At 34.6% G+C, this 15,085-nt stretch overlaps 1 protein-coding gene across 5 annotated transcripts; it reads right to left on the minus strand.

The window, feature by feature from the left end:
* Positions 1-5,408: 5,408 nt before the first annotated feature.
* Positions 5,409-7,458, minus strand: LOC110879669 (transcription factor TCP5). Of its 5 annotated transcripts, none has more exons than XM_022128181.2 (2): positions 7,122-7,458; positions 5,409-6,661 (listed from the first exon to the last, which is right to left on the minus strand). In XM_022128181.2, the coding sequence occupies exon 2, from the start codon at positions 6,638-6,640 to the stop codon at positions 5,606-5,608; it is 1,035 nt and encodes a 344-aa protein (XP_021983873.1). In that variant the 5' UTR covers positions 6,641-6,661; positions 7,122-7,458; the 3' UTR covers positions 5,409-5,605. The 5 variants fall into 5 exon arrangements, with proteins under 5 accessions (XP_021983873.1, XP_035833778.1, XP_021983875.1 ...); XM_035977885.1 differs by having other exon boundaries at positions 5,409-6,657; positions 7,091-7,387; XM_022128183.2 differs by having other exon boundaries at positions 7,072-7,387.
* Between the last annotated feature and the right edge of the window lie 7,627 nt (positions 7,459-15,085).

Raw genomic sequence — 15,085 nt, forward strand, 5'->3', positions numbered from 1 at the left:
TCCATTATTCAAGCTAGTTGTTTTAATCTATACATATATACAAAATCATAAAAATAAAAGTATATAGGGAGGAAGGAAACATGTGGGTTTAATTACAAGTTTTGTCCTTTATGCTTACACCAAATTGCAGGCGGTATCTTTTAGCGCAAAAGTTGACAAGTTTTGTACTTAATATTCCAAAATCTTGCACGGTATGTCCTTTAGACCAAACCTAGTTAGATTTTTTGATTAAATCAAATTATAAAAAATGGTATTTTAGTCTTTTAACCCATTTATTTAATATTATTTAAAAGCATAAAACAAAATATTTTAAAATTATTATTTTATATCTATGACTCTTTCTCTCTCTACCACTACCACCTCCCACCACCACCACCACCACCAACCCACCACTGCCACCTGCCAACGCACCACCACCATCGCCGCTAACAACCATCATCAACCACCCACCTTCAATCTAGTCCACCACTACCACCAATCCCGCCACCAACCACACAAATCTTCACCACCGCCACTCTCTTCAGCCTCCTAACCAACACAAATCCAAATCTACGAAATACTCACTTTGGTATGATGTGTGCATCAGAGTTGTTCAACGCTGCAGCATATATCACTATTCTCCCCTATCTGGATCCAACCAAATTCCGGTAACCGTCGTTCTTCACCATCTCTGGCAACTGCATCCAACTTTCTTCCGTAGATTACAGATGCAAGAGTAAATGTGAAGTGTCAGAATGATTTGTAGTGCCTGAATGATTTGATCTATTTTTTAGGTTTTCTGTGTTGAAACCATAACTAATTGCATTTAGGATATTTGTCATAATCAATCTGTAGATAATCAATCGACAGTGACGGAAGATAAAATTTAGAAGATGGAGATATGCAAGTGTAAATTTAATTGCTAGAATGATTTGAGTATAATCATCACACTAAATGCATTTACGTTTTTAGTTATAATCAACCTGAAATGGTGGAAGATTGTAATTTAAAAGTTGAAGATTGAATATGCAAGAATAAATTTGAAGTGTCAGAATGATTTTGAGGTGAGATAGAGAAAGATGAGAGAGAGAGAGAGCATGTGTTAGAGAGAGATAGAGAGAGAGAGGGCAGATGTTTCCTATTTATAAATCTTTTTTATGTTTTTTTATAAATTAGTCCCTAACTATAGGTTGTTTTACACAATAGTCCTTGAAGAGATGAAATGACAATAATACCCTTATGTGCAAGGCACATGACCAGATTTAACTAAAAAATCTAACTGGCTTAGGGCCAAATGACATAACTTGCAGGATTTTGGAACATTAAGTACAGAACTTGTCAACTTTTGCGCTAAAGGACACAACCTGCAATTTGGTGTAAACATAAAGAACAAAAATTGTAATTTACTCAACATGTGGCAATTCAAATAAGAATTACCTCTCGTGTCAAAAGTGTTATAAAAAATTTATACTAGCACCTACATGTAAGTGAGAAGTTAGCATGTAATAGCAAAGGACTAAAATACCAAGTAACCATTTTGTGAAACATGATGTACCCATAAAAAGGTGTTGATGTCATTCGTTTCATTGTTCCTCGTAAGACATTGCTTGTTGCCTCAGACACATCTTCTCGATTTCTTTCTTGATCACCTCGCACATGTCATCGCCCCTCATAAATTTTGTGCTGAAAGATGATGATTATGAGTTTACGCATTCTTAGTTATTTTGGTCTGAAACCCAAAACCAAAATAACCACTTTTAAAAATAGTCCATTTTGACCAGTTACCAGATTGGTCGGAACACGTTCAGACCCTAACCTGCTACGACCCGTTACCCCGACTGACGGCCTAAACCTATCCAGATCCAAACCAAAAGGACCAATTTTTTTAAACAGCCCGTTTTGACCTACGTAGTTTGGTTGGAACACGCAACAACCCATTACCTTGATATTTACATTTAGATGTTAAACATAACTGAACATGTCAATCATCATAACAAAAAATATAAAAATACGAAGAATGGTAAAGAACACAAAACATGAACAAAGTAATACCTCTGTTCCACTAAATATGGAGGCTTCAAACATAATATATGAATATTTATAACACATGCTTTTTTCATTCTTGTTGTAATTACATTCATCAAGATGAACAAATGACCCCAACCCACCCTATGTGGGTCCGCCCCTATAGGTAGCCCCATCTAACTTAGCATTAGGGGCATTCACTAGTACACTTATTGACACCCCACTCGAAACAGGAGCCTGAATATGGAATTCTGAATTTGGAAACAACAGGGTAGATGAGATAAGTAAAAATGTTTAGTTGAATGCGGTGCGCCTAACGTGAGAATTAACCAACCATCACAATCGATCACCTAGTTATTCAAACCATGGCTTTGTATCAATAAAATATACAACAATAGCTCAAATTATCATGACCAGTGACTAAAGTTCGGATTGCATAGATTATCCCTAATTTATGGCTTTTCAAACTTCCCATACAATGTCAATAATAGATTTATCCGCAATTTATGGCTTTACAAACTTCCCATATAATATAATCTAATTGTTTAAATAAAAAGATTTAAGAAGGCATATATAGTGAAGAAGCCAAAAATGCTCCATAACCAACTTGGCATCAACAACCCATATATCACAGTTGTAAGCATGTTCAATACTTTAATCAAAAGTTCGAATATCATGAAAAAAAAAAGAGCTATTGCTCGGATACTAGCATGAATCCTATAATGTTGTTTTTCTAGTTGTAGGTGACGATTAATCTCTTCCTTCAGTTAAATTAACAATAATTCAGAGCTTCAATCCATATTCAAATAATTATTTACACACAAATCATGTAATGTGATAATACGTTTGACTGTTTGAGAAAAAAGAAAAGAAGAAGCATAGCATGATAATACACAAATCGTGCAACATATAGTGCATCTTCGCTGTACAAATAGCCATCAGATTCCACCCACTTGAAACCCTAGCCAAAATAATGTATCTTTGCTTTACATATTAGAAAACTTGAATTGGAGTGAGACGAGTACCTTGATTTTTGAAAGTTTGTCTCCAAGCCTTTGAAGCTGAACTAGCAATTAACCAGAGAAAATCAACGAATTTGTATCAACTAGAGTTACAAAATCAATAAATTAGAGTTATCGATTAATTTCATCGTGAAACAACGAATCTGTATTGACCAGAGTTATCTTTCAAATTTGTATCAATGAGATAGACGAAGTTTATACCGAATTTGTACCAAAAACTGCCATCAATTAACAAGAATCTGCATCGTGAGAGGAGTAATCAATTAACCAAAATTTGCATTGTGAGTGGATGAGTGGAGGTTGAAGCGGCCATCGATTAATTCCAAAATCTGCTTAAATTGATATTTAGCCTATCAATTTACCATAAAACTGAACATATACTCATCTTCCTCGTGATGTTTGAAATTAATATATAGGAACAATATGTAAACCATAAACTAGATATATTATTAATGTTTTTTCAGACCGACATTTAACCTTAATTTTGATACCGAATTGTAAACCATAAACTATATATGTTTTTTTCGTATTTGCGACCACCTTAGACGGTCGCAACTTTTGTTGTTTTATATATTTCTCCACTTTACTTTAAACGGTCGCAACTTTTGTTTTTTATTTTTTCGTATTTGTGACCGTTTTCCGACCACTAGTCATCTGATTCGCGATTGAAAAAATGCGGTTACAAAATTTGCGACCGTTTTTCGACCGATTCGGATCGGTCTTTAAATTTGCAACTACTTTGGTTTGGGTCGCAAACCGGTCGCTAATTTTGCGACCGCCTCATGTAGATCGCAAATTGTGATCGCAGTTGCCTCGTTTTCTAGTAGTGACTGCTTGAAACATTACATTTTTTATGTGACGATCTTACTTTGCCTTGTACTTCTTTTTGATGAATATGTATTGCTAAACCTCTTAACTTCGGGTTCCTTTTTTGTGAGGATTATTGTAAATTATTATAGTTTGTTCTATTTCCAGCGGTTTATTCCCTCCACATAAGGGCGGAAAAACTTATTAATCCTTACAATCATCAAGTATAAACATTATCTCATTAATCCTTACAATCATCAAGTATAAACATTCTCTCATAGAGGTGGCTATCATGAATATGCTTTGAGATTGCACTCTTATGAATATCCCAAGTTAATTTACACAAATTCACATTCACATTCACAATAAAAAAGAAGTTAGGGTGAACAGTAGTTATCACGGTTGATTTTAATGAATTTGTAGTAGGAGAATTAACTAGTTCAGATTTCAAGGAATAGAGAGCATGTTGCCCAACATCAATGTCTCAAGCACCATAAAATCACGATGGATGGCAAAATATTAGCGATCTCATGTTGACACATAGGCATTATACACAATAACACATTCATGGTTAGGCCCCTAGCACATATGTCTACTGTCACCCTAGTGAGTTTCTCATATATTATTTTGATGTGTTAAGTTTTACAGTTACATACAGGCGGTCCCAGAAAAAATTTTCAAAGGGTGCAAACGAGAGGTTTAACCAAATTTTCAAGGGATGCGATCAGGATTTTGCCCTGTAAAATATACTAACTTTTTTTTCAAGGGTGCGCCCGCCTACTCAAGGCTCTACCTAGGTCTGCCCCATAGTATATTTATAAGTGTAGATAATAAGAAAAGCCATGGAGGCACCGACCGAGGCAGTCGATCAGATGCCCTTGCATTTCCACAGCTTCTTTGTAGCAGCTAGCTGCTTAAGTATTTGGCTATAGTAATATATTACACAGCATTATATTGCAGGCCACCCAAAAAAGGTCAATCAATAACGAATATCAAAGAATGAATTAGTTCATATTTGTGGTTTTTTTTTTTTTTAAATCTTATACGAAGTTTCAGTTCATATTGCTATGTGACATGTTGATATGAGCAATCTTCACTACAATATATCAGCAAATAACTCCTACCATAACATTCAAGCAACGTTACTCAATCCTTCATACCTTTCTGTATAGTTTATCCGGGTCTTGGGGAAAAAGAGTGTTAATCAATAAACGGATATCAAAGAGATAATAATTAAGAGACCATTTTAACAAACACTGACATTTATTGAAATGCAAATTATTATAAACAAACTGTTTTACTCCAAAATCAAAATTGCTTGATGAGGATGGATTTGAAATAGAATCAAAATAAATATAACCACAAAAACAAGGAGTCAAGAAACTCTTGCGAAAATAGTATTCACATTCACAAGATTATAAAGATATTACTAATCTTTTTTAAGTTAGATGATATGCATAGCATATATATTAAATCCTTTTATGTAAATAAAATACTTGAACTTACAAGAATGGCAGAAGTAGAAGTTCTTGCTATTGATGCAAGCAAGCTATTAATCTCCCATATCTTCAATAATTCAAATTAAAAGTTTATGATCCCTTTATGGAAACGAAGATGCCAAAACAAATAACTGAAACATCAGGTACTAAATACAGTCACCACATATATACTACACACCCTTAGTATCTATTACAAGAAATCATATATATGTATTGGGTAATTAAACATATAAGCATATGGAGTGTTGTTCTTGTCATCTCTGTTGAAGATGATCACCTATCATCTTTTTTATGCGACCGAACATTGAGATGGGCATCCAAACCAAAGGGTACTTTATCTTGAGAATCACTCAGGTTAAATAGTGGCATGAGAGAATTTGTTGGTACATGTTGGGAACTTGAGCTTAACAAATGGAAGTGATTGTTTTGTCTAATAAGATCATGGTTTTCTCCCATTCTAGGCATGGGATATGGAGGGAAAGGTGAAGGTGTGATGGCAGGAGGACACAATGAAAATTGGGATGCAGAAGGTAGAATCATTGAAGAATCATTTTGAGATGAAACTAGTCCAGGATTTCCGAATTGGGAAATTGATAGGTTTGAAGAAGGTTCCCAATTATAGTAAGGACTATATGGAAACAATCTTGGATAAGAATATTGAGGTATGGGAAAGAAGTTCAAACCTCCATTTCCATTTCCATCTCCATTTTCTTGTTCGTTCCACTTGTTTTCGACTAGTGCTTCCTTCCCTTTCTTTCTTTGATGATCTCCATTGATGTCATTATCGTGGTCAAGATTGATTCCTTGTTTGGTATAAAGTAAGGTTCGATTTCCAACATCTTTTACAAATGTTGCATTTGGAGTACTAAGAAACTGGGAGAAGGAAACCTGAGCTGAATTCGAATCTTGTGGATTTAAGGCTGGTGGCACTGGATGAAATTGATTGAAATCTCCAGGTAGCATTTGGAGGGGTGGAAGCTGATCTATGTCATCTTTAGTTGAATCAATCAACCAGTCTATAACCTTGCTAGGTTGGTTTAACCCAAGCCTATCTTGAAGATCATACAATTGAATTGCTGTAGGAACCGAAAGCCTAATTCTTCGGTCTCTCAATCCTTTTACAGTGCAAACCTTGCTATGCCTATCTTTACCTCCAAAAGCCTTAGATACCTTTACGATTCGCGGGTTTTTAAAACCTCCCCATTGTCTTGAAGATGATGTATACTTTGGTAACATGGGCTCATTGCTATCGCCTTCTTGCTTTGCTTGAAAGTGTTTTCCTCCTGACGACGACGTATTGTTGAACATCTTACTTCTTGCATCATCTGGCTGCAAGAAATCAGCTTAATTAGCACACAACTGTCACAGGTTACTTATCTTCATGTGAGATGTACATGATTTTCATATATGTTTTACAATTTTCTGAATCATTGTGGCTTGTTTTGCTAGGTTTAGTTACTAACAAAACCAGCTAGGTTGATTAAACACTAGAATTTTGAATTTCAAAAGCCATTTTATAACTTAAGCAATTGCTTCTCCAGCCTAGCTTGATAAGAATTAAGATCACAAGTAGATGAATGAAATCTGAGTTGGATATTCCTTGCACATATATATTAACAGAAAACTAGGGTTTTCTTTGCAGATCTAAATTAGAACATTCTATTCTCTTATTATTGTAGCAATTGATAAAAGTTGAGAATATAAAATTGAACAAGAAAGTAAAATTGAGATCCTATTACATGTGATGCTAATAAAGACCTGCAAATCAAAATTCAATATGTGGTCGTACTTCGATCAAAAGGTACCGAAGGCCATAAAATTTAACTCGCAGCTAGTAAAACTATCAGCCTTTGGTACTGCAGATCAGGAAGCATTCAATCGAAAAGTTTCTTCCGTAGAGCAAGAAAAAGCTCCAATCTTCCAATGGAATTAAATTGATGAAGAATCTGTAAGCAAGTTCTTTGGAAGCTGTAATAAAATTTGATTCCTGTTATTTGCAAATACAAGGAAGCATTATATGTATGTCACACACTGATCTACATATATATAATTCTTAAAATTTCCAATAAATGCATATTATTTTATTTTTATTAATGTGAAAAGATAACATTTCGTAGAATCTTTACCATGTTGCACGCGGAAGTAAAGAAAAAGGAATGGTGAATTTGCAACCATGTGATGTCTTTGTCAGCCGACACACACACGCAAGTTAGATAAGTGCATACCACACACTGATCATTCTGGTTAGTGAGGAAAGTTCTAATAGTCTTTCCTTTAGTAATCAGATAGTTATATATCAATGATACAGGATGGTGTATGATTAAAACAATCAGTATCTATATGTAGACAGTATAAAAAAAACTCCAATTATACGTTGGACCACCCTATTTTGAAAAAGAAGCTTAATGCTATAATGAAAACCACATATAGCTAACTTCACCAGTCAATTCTAAGGTATACATATGCATGCTTGATCATCCACACTCAAAAAATACATAATGCAAAAAGATGCATACCTACACATCTAGAGAAAAGAAATTCTGTTTGAATTGAACACTATTTTGGCTTAGTACATTCATTTCTTATTAGTGTCATGTGTGTTCTTTCTAATTTTATGGTCTTTTAACAATATATAATCTTACAATACACTTCTTAAATTGGTTGAAACAAAATAAGTATATAGAAGGCACAATTTCAAAGTGCCAAGGTTGGTCAATGATATCTTTGTACATATATAAGCTAGCTAGCATTTTTAGACAGATATTATTTTATCAATATTTACAATCAATTTGAAAATAAATATAACTAACTAATTAATTAGATGAGTTTTGCAGGATATGGATCTTGTAGAAAGCTGTGGTGTGAACCACAGAAGGGTTGCAGCGTAGATAAAGCCAGCTACCCCGTGTATGTATAGAGGAGGGACCAAAGGAATAAGAAATTATAAAGATATCCCAGTACTGTTATATTGCTTATTACTCTTGGGACCACCTTATCAGAGTGAGACATATTATATTGAAATGAGAGATGAAAATCAATAAAAAGATAGTGATCACTTAAGTTATGATGTTATGTTATATATCCTGATTTAAAACTATCAAAGAAAATTTGTAGTTGGATTGCTTGTTTAGGTCTTATTGGGATAAATTTCGACACTGAAGTTACAATTTGTTTGGGATTTTGGTAAAAAGGTGTAATTGCTCATATTTTGATAAAAGAATGGGTATAGTAGGGTTAAGTGGGTAATTTCTCTAGAAAAAAATTGAGTTAGAGACTTGTATTGTTGTAGTTGCCATTAAAACTTTAGTGCTGACCACTAAACTTTTTGGATGTGTTTCATTCTTTTAAGGGCAGAAATATTTTATCAATTAAGAATAAATAAAATTAGTAAGGTGCTAGATTATATACATCCCGCAATATAAACTTTAGAAAATAAAATTAGACACGAAGCCCAATTTAGACGTTCCAGTTTTCCTCTATCCACGGATCTTAGTATCCTATGCAGTTAATATCAGTAATATATCGGTTATCTGTCCCTATGTAAAATATTTGTCAGAATAAAAGAAAGATCCAAATAAAGAATTAATTTGCTTGTTAGCATAATTATAAGGAATTCAAGAAAATTGATAATATTTAGGTTATCATTTCTCTATAATTGGTTGGATGTTAAATGACACTTTTTAAATGGTTCTTACAATTTGTATACGAAATGTTATTTGTATTTGATCCTACTCCGTTCTAGTAAATCTTATAGTTAAGCATCAAATTCTATGTAGATAACAACAATAATTTTACAAAGGAGATAATCGAGCCCATTAAACCCTAAAATCATTGATACTTCACTTTAAGAATCACTGACGCTGGAAAGTATTTGGTGCTTTTAATATTTTTTAAACCAGCATGAATTGAAACCCTATGTAGATAACAGCAGTAGTTTCAGAAAAGAACAGAAAAAAGAATCCTAGAATCGATCAACCTTATTATCACACATAGAACCTAATTTGTTGGTATTGTTGTATTACACTAGAGCTCAATCCTTAATTGTTCCATTAAACTAGAGCTCAATCCTTAATTTAATACCAACCGGCTCTATTACAACACATCGTGATTTGTTAGTATCAACAAGAAACTATTATATTTAAAAAATAAGGTATTATAATTATATTACTTATTGGTTTCTTTTGATGAACGAGTTTAATTAAATATTAGAATCCCTTTTTAATTTTTCAACTAGTCTAAATTATATATAGTAGTGATTGGTACACTCAAATAGAAAAGGTAATAAACTTTTATGGAGTTGATGAGCTGCATAACCAGTCTAAATTATATATAGTAGTGATTGGTACACTCAAATAGAAAAGGTAACAAACTTTATGGAGTTGATGAGCTGCATAAGTTAAATACTACAGTTCTGTAGAAAGATGATATTTGAAATGATTATGTAATATGTAATAAAGAAAGTCACAATTTGTGATCAACCCTATTAGTGGGTCAGCTGTCAATAATATTTTTAATTTTAATTTTTTTAATGTCTTAATCATAATCATACACCCCCTAAACCTACCAACTCACACCAATGTTCACTATGAGATTAGAACCATCAACCGCTTAGGAAGAATACCTTTTATCGCGCACTTTAATACCACTAGGTTACAAGCTCTTCGGCTATAACAGTATCTAGAATATGAAACAAGCTGACCAAATTAAAAAAATGTGGGATCAAACCAAGGCTATAATATTGTAGATGTACGCGATTATATGCATATAGTGAGATGAAACATGGAGAAAATAGAACACAAATATGGAATAATTAAGTCAACAGAATACTTAACATCCGTGATCATAAGGATCACTATGCATATATAGAAGATTAAGCATTGTGATTATAATATGAAATGATAGCACACGTTTTGGAAGGCTCGGTGCTCCCTCAACCGTCAATATTGTGACCCATTATAATAAAACTTAGGAATTGGGATAGTACTAAATAATGCCAATTAAACATAAGATATGTAGTCTCAATTACAATATAAATTAACACTCCTTAAGCTAGAGTATGTCTCTAGCTTTTAAAACTTTTGGATGCTTCCTTCCATACTTTCGGCACTTGTTGAAACACCGAGTGTATCATCATGGGCACTTTAAGAGAGTTTGTAAACCCATTCTCATGACACTTTAAGATAGTTGACATATATTATCCTTATGTCAGCTTTTTTTTGAAAGATAATCTTATTAACACCAAAAACGCAATCTCAGACTCCAAGTAGGAGAAAGAGACGCGACCAAACCACAAACAATTACATCACCTCGAATTTACACCATGTCTGTCAGTCTATACATCCATTTTTATATCTACATCTAAACCACAAAAAGCTCAAAATCTTTATCTCCGCAACCACTTCGACAACCTTTAGTTTTTTATCCGAGAAGATGCGATCATTTCTAGCTTTCCAAATACACCATAAAGCAATGAAGATAATACCTTGAAACGCTACTTTCTTATCTCCTTTCAGCCCCACCGATTGATGGATCGTAACAACATCCCGAACCGAAAAAACAAAGAAGTTTGGTATCCTACACCATGTCGCAATCGCTGCCCAAACACCAGTAGCAAAAAAACACCCCGAGAACAAGTGCTCCGCCGTCTCCAAGTCGTGACCATAGAAGACACATTTTTTTCTTCCTACCTGAATATTTCTTCTTTCTAAAGCAGCCATTGTAGCAATTCTGTCCATCTCCGCCCGCTAGCTGATCCATTCAAAAAATACCAACTGATAATGTCAATTAAACATGAGATGGAGTCTAGATTGCAATATAATTTAACAAGGTACGAAACATTAATGCATAATAGTTCCCTTCGTTAATACCAAAAAAATATAATTAGGACTCCAGCTAGTCTATATATTCTGAATAACTTTTAATCACTTAATTATATACTTTAACTTTGATGGTCCCCGGAACTAGTCTATATATTCTGAATAACTTTTAATCGCTTCATTATATATTTTAACTTTGATGGTCCAGTGATGATTAGTATTTCATTAAAAGTTTCAAGTTAACATATTTCATTAAAAGTTTCGAGTCAACAACTGGACAGAAATTTATGATCAATTTTTTTTGACTGGCCATCTAAATCACCGGATAAGCATCCTGAGATGCCCTCAATCGAGCAAATGCATCCCCTCCTTCATAACGGTCAAAGTTGGATGCATACCCGAGCCACCAAGCCACCAGTTCTGGGAAAAACGAGCCCGCCCGAAGGCCCACTGCGGTAAAACCCCGTTCGGCTCGATTTCGAACTGGCAACCTTCTGAGAGACATAGTTCTAAACTTCATTGTCACCACCAATGTCCTTCAAAGTAATGGTAGTGGGAGTTGAACTTGGGACCTCAAGGTAAGAAACCAAGTGATTAACCACTAGGCTAACTTGTGAAGACGAAATTTATGATCAATTAGTAAAGAAAACTAGTTCATCAAAATCTATAAGACTATCTCCAATGCAAACGGCGCCCTTAGGCGTCCTTAGCTGCCTAATCAGCTGCCACATCATATCATTAAAAATCCATATAAATCCTTAAAAACCATCAATTTCATCTCCAACCATACAAACATCCTTACATATCCTTACATTTTCCACATCATCACCCATTTTACCTTTAAGTTCACTCACTTTTTATTTAAGTTTACCCATTTTTCCACATCATCACTCATTTTGCTTTTAATATAAATACTTAAATAATTATATTTGTTTATTAATTTTGGTTTAGAATTTAAAACGTTTAGTTTATATATTTATATATATGTGTAGTTTCAGTTTTATTTTAATAAAATACTATTGTAACTTCAAATCAACTTTTTTGACTTTAAAGTTCAAACCTTCTACAAAATAATAATATTCTTTTCTCTCAAAATATCTTTCTTTCTTCACTTGCTCAACAAACCCATGACCTGCAACTCCAACTTCCTTTTCTCCAAAACTTCCGATGAAAAACTTCTCGCCTCCTTCAATTACAGCCAGAGTTGGGCCCACCCCAACGTTTGGACCGAGGCAACTCTACGCCCTTCTGCAAGGGCTCCTCATATTCGGACGTTATCAGACGTGAACCTCCAACGCTAAGGACAGATCCAGCGTGGCAAGGGCGGAGGATTACGGACAGCGATGGAGATAGTCTAAGTACGTGTATGTTTGTGTTACAAACTACATTTTTGGTCCATAAATTCACACTGGCACTAGTCTTAAGATCTCTTAACTTCTATGTCTGAGTGATATGCAGGCAGTCTATATTGAAAGATAGAGACATGACATGAGCAAGAGAGAGAGAGAGTTCGTAGATTTATAACTGTGATGGGATACTGCAGAAATTAATTCTAGCAGACAAAATAATAGAAAGGTTAAGAAGAAAACGAATGAGTCCAAAAGAATCTCAGACATATGCATGCTTCAACTCTTCAAGACAACAAACACAAACTAATACTACTACTCCTGGTACTAACTGCAGCTTAGTAAGGCATGAATGTGAACATAAATTAACCCCCAAAAAGGTGTATATATCTCCTACATTCACAAGTTCAACTTATTATATATACTTGATAAATAATGCTCATAAAAGCAACTAATTAACCTAACCACAAGATCAAGTGATTCAAATATCAAGCTGAAACTGATTAATTTGAAGTCAGTAAAGTTCAGCCATAATGTTAGGATTAAAAGTTGGTAAAATGTGTCAGCAGAAAATGTGAGATTTAAGCATCAAGTAGTGTCAGTTAGTAGACAGTACCCACATATGCAGCAATAACTATCACCATCTTTAGAGAGAGAATAATGAAGAAAAAAGATCATGAGAAAAATGATTGATTAAATGATCCCCAAAAATGATGACAGTAAAAAAGGAGAAAATGTGAAGTCATTTTCATGGCCAGAAGACTTAATCATGTCTCCTTTTGTTGCTTTGGCATGCTGCATAATTTGTGCCAGGTTTCGTCATAGAGTGGCCATACATTCTAGACACTCCCGAGAGAGACGTGCCAAGCGCAATGATAATAAATAAAAGGAGTGACCATTATCGATCATACGAACTAAAAAACAAAAACTAATAGAAGCACGCTAACACAAAAGAAAGTTGAGTGTGAATAAATCGGTTAACATGTGTACTTTTGTCGGTAAAAAACTTGATATTTAGTCCAAAGAGATTGCTTATGTTAATTTACTCCTTATCAGATTTCAAATTATAATGCATTTAACTGTCTTTTGATTCGATTCAACTTTATTGTCTCCTAAGTTTTAATCTGATTCTTTTAGTTAATCATTAAAAACTACTGTAGGATAGCCAAAATATGCACTTTCTGCATTAGAACAATGGTAAAGCTTCCATCTTAATTAGACCGTGTACCATGTTCATATGTGCAAGGTTTAGCTGGTTGCTAGGCTGCATCACTGTATTTTAAAATGGTTTGAGCAGGTATTGATGTAATGCATTGTGGAAGTGGGCTATGTGTGCTGTTGTCTTTTTAGACAGTTAAAGGTGAGATTTAGATTGGGTGAGGAACCAAAGAACACTGGAGTACACTGCATTTTCATGAGGTTCTTGTGGTTAGTTGGAGTAAAACACCTTAATGTGTGTGTAATTGTAAAAGTTGTATTGATTGGGATAGTTAGGGTTTACAACAAGGAGGGGTCATATACTAACCCATATTTACACAAAGCTATCTCTAGCTATATTTACATAAATTTAATTCTAAGTAATCATAAATCACTTCTGTCTAATATTCTCCCGCAAGCTAAGGCCGGGTAACGAACTGTTGTAGCTAGCTTGGATCGTAAGAATGTAAATCTATAAGTAGGCAGAGGTTTTGTAAAGATGTCCGTAATTTGATCTTCTGTAGATATGAATTGGAACTTTAATTTTCCTTGTGCAACCTTTTCTCGTACAAAATGAAAGTCAACTTTAACTTTCTTTGTTCTGGCAAGGAAGACATGGTTCTTGGGTAGATATATAGCACCGAGATTATCATAACAGAGAGTTGAACAGAAGTTGTGTCCGATCCAAGCTCTTTCAACAAAGCTTCTAACCATGTGAGTTTAGCCATTGTATCAGCCAGGGCTTTTTATTCTGATTCTGTGGAGAACTGTGAAATCGTTTTCTATTTTCGTCTAATCCAGGAGATGAGGTTGGAGCCCATGTATAAGGCGAATCCCCCAATGGATCGATGGTCGTCGGGATAACCAGCTCAGTTAGTATCCAAGAAGGCCCGCAGTGTGGAGCTTTACCAGTGAGCGTCGATGAAGACTTGTAGATTAGAACTGCAATCATGACGAATGTGCAAGCCATGATTAGTTATGCACTTTAGATAACGAAGAATACGTTTGGCAGCCGACCAGTGGTTCTCGGTAGGAGCATGCATGTATTGGCAGGCCTTGTTAAAGGTCGAGATAAAGTGACACAATGAAGAGCCCCAAAACTGACAATATTTGATTAGGTCAGATAACAGCGGACTGTCTCTATTGGATAATTGTTGTGACGAGCTCAATGGAGAGGTACCGGTTTGCAGTCAGTGAGGACATTAGGATGTAGAATATCCGAGATGCTTTTCTTTTGTGACAGAAGAACATTCTTGCCTTGGGGAACGAGCTCAATCCCTAGAACGAATTCAAGGGGTGCTAAGATCTTTAATAACAAATGCTTGACTTTGTAGTTGTATGACACGATTGACAGCTATCATGTCATTGCCCGTGACGATAATATCATCAACATA

The sequence above is a fragment of the Helianthus annuus genome, chromosome 9 (genome assembly GCF_002127325.2).
Source record: "Helianthus annuus cultivar XRQ/B chromosome 9, HanXRQr2.0-SUNRISE, whole genome shotgun sequence".
Taxonomy (NCBI): Eukaryota; Viridiplantae; Streptophyta; class Magnoliopsida; order Asterales; family Asteraceae; genus Helianthus; species Helianthus annuus.

Bases quoted from the DNA above. Each gene is read 5' to 3' on its own strand.
- LOC110879669 (XM_022128181.2), bottom strand. From the start codon at position 6,640: ATGTTCAACAATACGTCGTCGTCAGGAGGAAAACACTTTCAAGCAAAG.